Below are 10,631 nucleotides of genomic sequence, written 5' to 3'. Positions count from 1 at the left end.
AATCCAGAATGTATGACATTTTTGTTTTTGTAATTGCATTACAGAAAATCACAATATTCTAATTTTCTGAGACAGTCCTGTGTATATATATATATACTATATAGACGTTTTCATAAAACAAATCCAACAAAAACAAATCCAGCTGGGGGGGTCTGTGGTGAACTGTCATGGAACGATCTCTATAAATATAACTATAGAAGCACCAACCAAACGATAGCTATCACCATGAGAATGACAGCCAGAACACAGATGCTGATGAAGACGATGTCACTCAAGTCATGAGGCTCAGCTTCCGGATCGGCAGCATAGCTGCTGCTGTCACTGTCTGTCTGCAGAGCCTGCTCCTCCAAACGCCGCTCCTCTGCTGAGATGATTGACGCTGATGCTATCTTCCGCAGGGCATCACACTGCACCTTATATTCTTGCACATTTTGCTGTTTTCCATCAGAGAAATCGATGTAGAGCTTGTTCACAAGCACGGTGATGTTCCGATATTTCTGCAAGGGACCATTAGTTGCAGTCTTAATAAAAGCAAGTGGCAAATGCTTGCAAAAGTCTTTAACAGACATAGTAAATTGTCGCATTGTGCAGTGAGTGAGTAAGGGAGCCACTCACCTGGCTGTGGGTGCCACAGTTGACAAACTGAGCAAGTATTTTATAGGAGGTGGCTGTTAACTTGGCGGCACAGGATGGATTTCCCAGGTAGATGCTCTCCCGGTCCAGCTGAGGTAAGGACTGCTGGGATATCAGGATGGTAAACTCTGATCTTGTGCAGCTAATGTTTACAGGCACCACTGGGAGTCGGGAGGGGGAATGAAAAAAACCCTGGTCAACCTCAAAGAGCAGCATAAAAATGAAGTGGGAAAAAAAGTTGAGCTTTTAGATGTATAAAATGAGAATTTAGCTGAGATTTTGACTGCACTGTAAGCACTAGTGCAGGGGTCGGCAACCCAAAATGTTGAAAGAGCCATATAGGACCAAAAACACAAAAAAAAAATATGTCTGGAGCCGCAAAAAATGAAAAGTCTTGTATCAGCCTTAGAATGAAGGCAAATGGCGAAAGGCGAAATGTCGAGAAAAAAGTCGAAATGTCGAGAAAATAGTCGAAATGTCGAGAAAAAGGTCAAAACTTCGAGAAAAAAGTCAAAATGTTGAGGAAAAAAGTCGAAATGTCGAGAAAAAAGTCGAAATTTCGAGTAAAAAGTCAAAATGTCGAGAAAAAAGTCAAAATGTCGAGATTAAAAAGGAAAATGTTGAGAAAAAAGTCGAAATGTCGAGAAAAAAGTCAAAATGTCGAGATTAAAAAGGAAAATGTTGAGAAAAAAGTCGAAATGTCGAGAAAAAAGTCAAAATTTCGAGAAATAGTCGAAATGTCGAGATTAATGTTGAAGTATAATTTCGAGGAAAAAGTCGAAATGTCGAGAAAAAAGTCAAAATGTGGAGATTAAAAAGGAGGAAGAAAAAAAAAGAAAAATAAGGAAAAAAAGAGAAAAGAAAAAAAGAAGAAAAAAAGGAAAAAAGGTCAAACATTTTTGAAAAATCTCCAGGGAGCCACTAGGGCGGCGCTAAAGAGCCGCATGCGGCTCTAGAGCCGCGGGTTGACGACCCCTGCACTAGGGAGTACGTATCTAAAGATAAATCGAACTAACCAGTAACTGCATATAAGATCATGAGGCAAAGAAGGATTTTATTCTGGAAATGTATCACATGTCGATGCATTTACCTCCAAGATAAGTGGCAGTGAAGCCTGTGTGAGCTACATTTCTGTCTGTGCTGAGAACCACCAGCAGCTTGTTTCTCTTTGAGACCAGGGATGGAGGCTTTTCCCTCCCACACCAGCGTCCTAGCAGGGCGTCCGTCTGGCTGCCCCCGTCGTAGATTGCCACAGAGTCGTAGTCGCACTCATCGGACAAACTGTTGCGGTCCTCCAAATCCATGACGGGGAAGAAGAGTTTGATGCGGTATCCAGGCGCCAGGGTGATGCTCCAGTGGCAGTTGATGTTGTTGGGGTAGATGTCGGGGAAATGTGGGCTGCTGAAGTTGCCGCTCACAGCTGAAAGGACCTGCTGGCATTCACCTGTTAAAGTAAAGTTTTAATCATCTTTATTGAATATGTTTGCTACCTACTAGGGCTGTGCGATTAATCGATTTTAAATCTAAATCGGATTTATTAATCAAGACGATGTTAAAAAAAAAGGAAAATCGGAAAATCGATTTTCCTTTTTTGCAGCTGGCTGCATTACAGACAGAGCTCGTCTAGTCATCTTTGTTTGGTGAAGAAAATTGTAAATGTTGTCACTTTACTAAACTCAAGGAGGATTTACAGTTTCTTTCAATTGCACTTCATTCCCAATAGGGAAATGTGTTTGCTATTTTTCTTTAAAAATAAAGATAAAATATTTGAAACAATTTATTCCATTGTCTTTTGTAGTTTTACCAAAAAAATCGAAATCGAAAATCAGGTTTTCAGAGAAAAAAATTGGGATTTTATTTTTGTCCAAAATCGCCCAGCCCTACTACCTACTGTGCTTTGAAGGATGTTGTTTAAGGGAAGAATCGCCAAAGGACAAGCTCGTGTTTGTATCAGTAATTTATTTACTTTTATTTTGGAAGGAAGTTATATAATCAGATCATGCGCTGCTGAATGTGACGGCTCTTTCTTAATGTCTCTGAACTCAAAGATATTGATTATGCTTCTGGACAAAATTAAGATCAGGCTTTTTCCTCCTCTTCTTTTTACATTAGTGTTTCAAATGGAATATGTGGATATACCTGTGTATTGTAGTGCTTGACAAATGTTTCCATAATGTGGTTCTATCAGCCACTGATGAATGTTGATGTCCAACTTGGACTTGTGTCTCTGCCCTTTAACACACTGAAATTCTTCATTCATTGATTTTATGAGTAATAGTTTGCTTATGTACACAGCACAAAGAGAAATATGCAAATCTCTTCCCCATTCTTTGTTTGAGGAACATGTTTGAGTTTGAAATAGGTCAATGCTTTTCTCACATTTGCTGACGAATGAGATCTCTGTGGACATCTGAGGACACTGGTTTTCTATCCATTATTGTACTAAATGAACTATTGACATAATCAGTTTGAAATAGTTTCAACTATTTTGTTACTTGCAAACACTGAATTATCCCTGTAACAACGTTTATGAAATGTGTTGCAGAGCTGAAAAGGAAACATGGATCTGAAAAAACAAATTAAATGAAGTTTTCACGAAAAAGCAGTAAATATCTTGGGTTTATACCATCTATACACCAGTAAACAACAGAGGTGTCAAGTAACGAAGTACAAATACTTCTTTACCTTACTTAAGTAGAAATTTTGGTTATCTATACTTCACTGGAGTAATTCTTTTTCAAATGTCTTTTTACTTTTACTCCTTACATTTTCACACAATTATCTGTACTTTTTACTCCTTACATTTTAAAAACAGCCTCGTTACTCTATTTCATTTCGGCCTTTAAAAAAAAAACTATCCAGTTAAATTGCTCCATCCGGATAGAGTGAATTTAGTTGTGGTTGTTTCAGATGTTCTTGTCCAGTTTTGTTCTTACATCCGTTCCCTCAGATTCCTGCAACTAAACTTGGATGTAAGTTCCAATAAAGGTTAGGATAAATGATAACATGCCTCTGAAGTTTGACTTTTTGCACCATTACAATACTTATAGGCAACTAGTCATCATATCTTCTGCTCTCTGAAACACATGTTAATGCTCAATAGTACACATATATGCTTCCTTAATATATTTGCATTATACTAAGATACATTAATTTTCAATGGCTTTTGTCCTTAATGGCTTTTTCCCCCCTACATTACTTTCACTTTTATACTTTAAGTAGTTTTGAAACCAGTACTTTTATACTTTTACTTGAGTAAAAAACTTGAGTTGATACTTCAACTTCTACAGGAGTATTTTTAAACTCTAGTATCTATACTTCTACCTGAGTAATGAATGTGAATACTTTTGACACCTCTGGTAAACAATGAGTCAAGAATCACTTGTTTAGCCTTTTTATAGTTTGGGGTTGTACAAGATAACACCTGTCCATTCTGGAACTTTTAAAAATGCAAACCTGTAGGTAATGTCATCTTTGGTAATCTATGAGCTATGTAAACAGCTACTTCGCCCAGCAACAGTTTAATAAACTGACTCCATATTGATCTTCTCATGCAGCTTGAGAAAAGCATGTGAGCAGAGATCCCATATGTTGAACTTTACATTTGAAACTAGTAAGATCTTTTCTATTCCCCTGACAAAGATGCATTCAGAGAGCACGGTACTGTGTTTATGCAGGGATGAAACCGCCTCTTTGGATTTTAGCTTCTTAGTCATTTGGTTTATGTTCAGAAAGGTCAGACAGGAGCAGTCTAAACAGCTGTTGAAAAGTTACTACAGACGTTCAGCTGGCTTCAAGTCTGGGCTTTGGCTCAAACACCCAAAGACTGCCGTGTGTGTGTGCGTGTGCGTGTGTGTGTGTGTGTGTGTGTGTGTGTGTGTGTGTGTGTGTGTGTGTGTGTGTGTGTGTGTGTGTGTGTGTGTGTGTGTGTGTGTGTGTGTGTGTGTGTGTGTGTGTGTGTGTGTGTGTGTGTGTGTGTGAATTGGTTTCATTATCATATACAGGACTGTCTCAGAAAATTAAAATATTGTGATTTTCTGTAATGCAATTACAAAAACAAAAATGTCATTCTGGATTCACTACAAATCAACTGAAATAGTGCAAGCCTTTTATTATTTTAATATTGCTGATCATGGCTTACAGCTTAAGAAAACTCAAATATCCTATCTCAAAAAATGAGAATATTCTGGGAATCTTAATCTTAAACTGTAAGCCATAATCAGCAATATTAAAATAATAAAAGGCTTGCAATATTTCAGTTGATTTGTAATGAATCCAGAATGTATGACATTTTTGTTTTTTTAATTGCATTACAGAAAATAAAGAACTTTATCACAATATTCAAATTTTCTGAGACAGAAATTTGAATATTCTGTAAATCATCCAGCATCAACTGTTCACGAATGTTCACTCTAATGTAATATTCCAGGCTGTCTTTTACCTCGGAGAGCTAAAGTTCTCAAATTTCCAACAAATTTGGAAAAGACATTTCGTTATCCCTGGCCCATGCATATATATATATATATATATATATATATATATATATATATATATATATATATATATATATATATATATATATATATATATATATATATATGTATGTATACATACTCAGAAAATTAGAATATTCTGTAATGCAGTTACAAAAACAACACTTTTATTATTTTCATGATCATGGCTCACAGCTTAACAAAACTCAAATATCCTATCTCAAAAAATTAGAATATTCTGTGAATCTTAATCTTAAACTGTAAGCCATAATCAGCTATATTAAAATAATAAATTATTTGTAATGAATCCAGAATGTATGACATTTTTGTTTTTTTAATTGCATTACAGAAAATAAAGAACTTTATCAAAATATTCAAATTTTCTGAGACAGTCCTGTAAAGTCGCTTTTTTCTTTAATGCAAACAACAAAACAAAACCCAAACTAAAAGTCCTTACCTGAGTAGTAGTAGGCCTTGAAGCCCCGTCCTCCGATGTTGAAGTCAGACTTGAATATTATCAGAAGCTGACTGGAAGTCGTGACGATGGCGGGGGGCTTGTCTGCTCCACAGTATTTGCCGAGGTGGCGGTGGCTGACCGTTGGGCCATCAAACAGGGCCACAAAATCAAAATTACACCCCTCATTGTTTTCCATCTGGAAGTCCAAAAAGACCAAGGTGACAACACTCGTGTTGGACACGTGGATGGCCCAGGAGCAGTCGGCGTTGTTGTTGTACTCCTGAGGATAACCTGGACTGGAGATCACGCCCGACAGTCCGGTCAGGACTCCCCCGCACATATCTGGAGAGATTAGAGGGAAACTTCAGGCTGTCTGACGGGAAAGAGCTGAGACGAGGCAGTCAGGAATACCGCAGTGTAAGGACTTTAGTAAAGTGTCTTGCTACAACATGTGCATTGATCAGTTTTAATCTACAAAGCTCTTGAAAGCTTGCAGTGACATTTTAAGCCCAGCTAACAGTCCAGCTATCAGTCCTTCTCTTTGGTTCTGACTGAAATACAAGAGGTCGAAATCATTTTTGGATATCTTAAATTCTGGATGGAAATCTAGTCTGGACTTCGTAAATTGATATTGCTCTCTGTTAACCATTCTGCCCATGCTATGTTTCTGATTATCGTCTTCTCTGAAGGTCTTAATCTGCCCGACCTCAATTTCTTTCTGGAAGCTTGTGGAAAACGTTGCCACTTTTCATTTAAAAGATGTCTTTGTCTACAGGACTGTCTCAGAAAATTAGAATATTGTGATTTTCTGTTCTGCAATTACAAAAACTAAAATGTCATACATTCTGGATTCATTACAAATCAACTGAAATATTGCAAGCCTTTTATTATTTTAATATTGCTGATCATGGCTTACAGCTTAAGAAAACTCAAATACCCTATCTAAAAAAATTTGAATATTCTGGGAATCTTAATCTTAAACTGTAAGCCATAATCAGCAATATTAAAATAATAAAAGGCTTGCAATATTTCAGTTGATTTGTAATGAATCCAGAATGTATGACATTTTTGTTTTTTTTAATTGCATTACAGAAAATAAAGAACTTTATCACAATATTCTAATTTTCTGAGACAGTCCTGTATGAGCAGGTTAAGCTAAGCAAGCTAAAGGCCTTTCCCGTGGTTGGAACAGCTTTGTGCAGAGTCGGTGGAGCTGTCAGTTCTGAGATGTCGTCTCTGACGCTGCACAGATTAATCAGGATGGCTGGTGATCTTTTCTGGAGGAAAACGGCAGGCAGCTGACTAAAAGCGTTCACCTTGGACAGAATTTGACTTTCCTACGGTATTATGATCAGACGCAATCACAGTGGCCAGGAGATGGTTAGAGCAGAGAAAATTCAATAAGTTTGAAGTCCAGATACAAATCCAATTAAAAAATCTAAAGATTGAACCAGAGAACAAAGTGATGATGAGAGGCTTTAATGATTTGGAGAATGTCAGAGAAGATGAATGGTTTAAAAGATAGAATTTAACATTGACATATCTAAAACAATGTATTATTGATTTGAATCAATCTTAATTTCCCACGAGAAGAGATGATCATTATCATCGTAAGCATGATGACGGTGTGATATTTGTGCTCCACAGAGCCACTGATCCTGTTTCAACATCATTTGGTGAGGTTAAAACCAAGACGTTTTAGCGAAAAGCAACAAATTATACTGCTGCCAACGGGCAGACAAAATCAACTTAAACTGTGGGCAGTACGCCAACTCATCCATGTCATACTGAATTAAATATAAGAAGTTACCTTTCTTGTAGCCAACACTGAATCCCCTATGGGCCACATGACGATCTGAATGAAAGATGATGGACATGACATTCCAAGAAGAGGTGAACTGAGGAGGGGAGACGTCGCCACAAAATGTCCCTAGGAGGTTTCCCTCATCCTCTGCTCGTCCATTGTATATTTTAATGTAGTCGTATGCACAGCTGGAGTGGTACTCCAGCTCAAAGTGGTGGAAGGTGAGGAGGACAGACGAGTCCTCTGCCACCACAATTAGCCAGGAGCAGTCTATGTTGTAGGGATAGAGGCCTGGGAAGTTCGGACTGGAAATATTGCCAGATGGAGCAGAGTGAATTCCTCCACATTTGACACCTTATAATAAAAAAAAAGTTAATTTCACTTCAAAGAAAAAAAAATAGTAATCAGAATAAAGTTATTAGCTCATTCTCCAATTAGGTTTTTTTTTCTAGCCAGCCAATACAATTCATTAAAACTGAACAATTGATTATGCTAATACGAGGATAAACACTCGGTAAACCTTTCTTTTACAGTACGCTAATAACCAGGTAATACCATGGTAATTACAATGTAATTACCTAGTAGTACCTTCTATTTACAAGGTAATTACATGGTAACTACTGGGTAATGGCTCAGAGGTCAACAAATGTGTACACACACCTAATGTGTGTATGGGCCTCCTCCTACCTACTAACTTTTTTTTATCATTCTCATTTTACTAATTGTACTTTTGCATTGCATTTTTATCTTCTCTGCTTTTAACACCTTACCTGCCTATATTGGACTACAGATGGAAACTAGCCTTGTGCTACAATCTGGCACATTTACATATGTATATATGTTCATTAATGTGCATTGTCCTGAGAAAAAAATAAATAAAATAAAAATAAAATAAAATAATTTACCCAGTGAGTACTAGGTAATTATCATGTATTTTCTTATACCATGTAATAACATGGTAAATACACATAATTACATGGTACAAGAAAATACGTGATAATTACCTAGTACTTACTGGGTAAATTACCCGGTAGTTACCATGTAATTACCTTGTAAATAGAAGGTACTACTAGGTAATTACAGTGTAATTACCATGGTATTACCTAGTTATTAGCGTACTGTAAAAGAAAGGGTTACCAAACACTCTTCAAGCAGTGCTCAACTAAGTTACCAAATGACAACTCACCTTTTTTCAAATCGGCTTTGTGAACGAGCAGCAGTAAAAGAACAAGTATAGCCGTCCCGAGACCCATGTTGTTGTTGTGGATCTGGTTTTTGTTACACCTCAACTACAGTTCCAGCGACGTTGCAGCACTCCATCTTGAGGAACTGCAGGACTTTGAAAAATTCATCCTCATCGTGAAAGAGCAACCGGACACCTTGCAACCTACAGGCCCGGCTTTGTCTCTGCGCTAAATTTTAATGACTGATACCCAGTGAGCATGAGAGGGTTGTCAGGACACTGTTTGGAGAGATGTTTTACATTTTTAATGCGGGTCACCTGCACATGAGCACGCACTGAACACCAGCTGTGAGCGCTGAGAAGACACTCTCCGGTATAAGTTCTTCTTTTCACGCTGCCATATGTTGGAATGACACTTTGAAAATCCAGTATATATATATGAATATGTATATTTAAAAAGTCCCTGCGTGTAAAAGGTCATCGTTCACAGGCTTTTAATGCTGGTTAAAGTCTGGCTTCTGTTTCCGAGACACGTAATGCAGTGGCCTTCTGACAGAGATTTTTCTTGTATTTACTAAATGCCAATCATATTCCATGACTCACTCCTGCTGCTTTGGCAGTTTTATAGGTAAATAGTGCATACACATGTACGCAATAATCCGGACTGAATAAAGTGTATAACAAGGACATAATGTATTCATAGCAAAAGAATATTCTGCAAACGTTTGCCCTTTGAACAAAGCTGTGGAGGCAAGGCTACATTCACTCTCCTTAGCACCTCAACAAACCTGCTAGATGGTGCTGTTACACCATGAAAGCACACTGAAAAAGCCACCAGCTTCTGGATACTCACTGCAAGCTTTGAGCTGAAATAAACAAGAATGTGATTAAAATCCTTCAAGTGTTTTTTTTTTTATTCCTTCTTTTTTGCACATTGGTCCGCAGGACTGAAATGAACTGCGTTGCCTTTGAATTTTAATTCTGTCCTCTCTTAAAGCTTGTCATTGTTCAAGGATGTGTGCGGTGGGCAGTGCTGCAATGTGTTCCTGGAAGATATTGTGTGTTTAGAGCAACTTAATCGCCTATTAGCAACTAAATGCTCGAAAAACAAATAAGGTTGAAAAGGCTGGAAGATTCCAAGGGAATAAGATGAAACTTCAGTCAACAGCAGCTTCTTGACCTGTAATATCCTTCTGACTTTAATCCAATGACTAGGCTTGGATCAATATTCAGCACATAACACACGTGCTGTAGTGATATTCAGGATTAAAAAAAAAAAAAACCAAAACAAAACATTGTTAGTAGCTATTTGACAGGTATGAAGGCTTCATCTATATTTTGCTGTGAATGGGGAAAACTGACAGCTACTGCGGCTGCTACGTCTTTTTCAGACAAAAGCAGCAGCAATAATAAGAATGAAAATAAATAAAACATATCCTTCTTTAAGACTTTTTTCCTTACATTGAAAAAGGAAAAAAAAAAAGATTAACCTTGAGACTGCAGCAACACAGTGTCACTCCAGAATCTGTACACGCTATTTTGGTCAAAAGTCAACAGTTTAGCACTTTTATGATAAGAATCAAACACTGGAAAATGACTACATTTCCTGGGTGTACCTACTAAAACTCCTCTCAAAGTCACAGCATAACTTCAACATTTGAAGAAGAAAAAGAGGAACATTTTGGTGAATTACAACATCAAAAATGTTTTTTGATGGGGTTTTTTTATTAATGAAGAATACAAACCTTTTAATTAAATTTGGAAAACAAATACATTTTCAAGTCTTTTAAAGCATTACATGCCTTTGTTTTCCTTTGTAAAACGTAATATCCATCCATTTTTGCATGAAGTGAAACCATCCTAAAGTAACTGATATTCCACAACTAAAATATGATTTAAAAAAAAGGAAGAAAAATCACTTAAAAACACGTCAAAAGAGAGATTTGACGATGGCATTACACTTTCATGCCTGAGAACTATGTTTTAGCCTAAACTGTCACAATTAGATGGTACAGTTTGGAAGAGTACAGTACATAATTGACCTATAAGTCCGGCCTCCTT

At 37.2% G+C, this 10,631-nt stretch overlaps 1 protein-coding gene across 1 annotated transcript; it reads right to left on the bottom strand.

Moving 5' to 3' along the window:
• Window positions 1–2: 2 nt before the first annotated feature.
• cdcp2 (CUB domain containing protein 2) lies at window positions 3–8,640 on the bottom strand. Its single transcript, XM_061731414.1, has 6 exons — window positions 8,574–8,640; window positions 7,394–7,741; window positions 5,584–5,925; window positions 1,724–2,077; window positions 616–794; window positions 3–497 (listed from the first exon to the last, which is right to left on the bottom strand). Exons 1-6 carry the CDS (start codon window positions 8,638–8,640, stop codon window positions 192–194), a joined length of 1,596 nt encoding a protein of 531 aa, XP_061587398.1. The 3' UTR covers window positions 3–191.
• Between the last annotated feature and the right edge of the window lie 1,991 nt (window positions 8,641–10,631).

This window comes from Cololabis saira, chromosome 10 (genome assembly GCF_033807715.1).
Source record: "Cololabis saira isolate AMF1-May2022 chromosome 10, fColSai1.1, whole genome shotgun sequence".
NCBI classification, from domain to species: Eukaryota; Metazoa; Chordata; class Actinopteri; order Beloniformes; family Belonidae; genus Cololabis; species Cololabis saira.
This window is presented reverse-complemented; position numbering and strand designations above follow the sequence as displayed.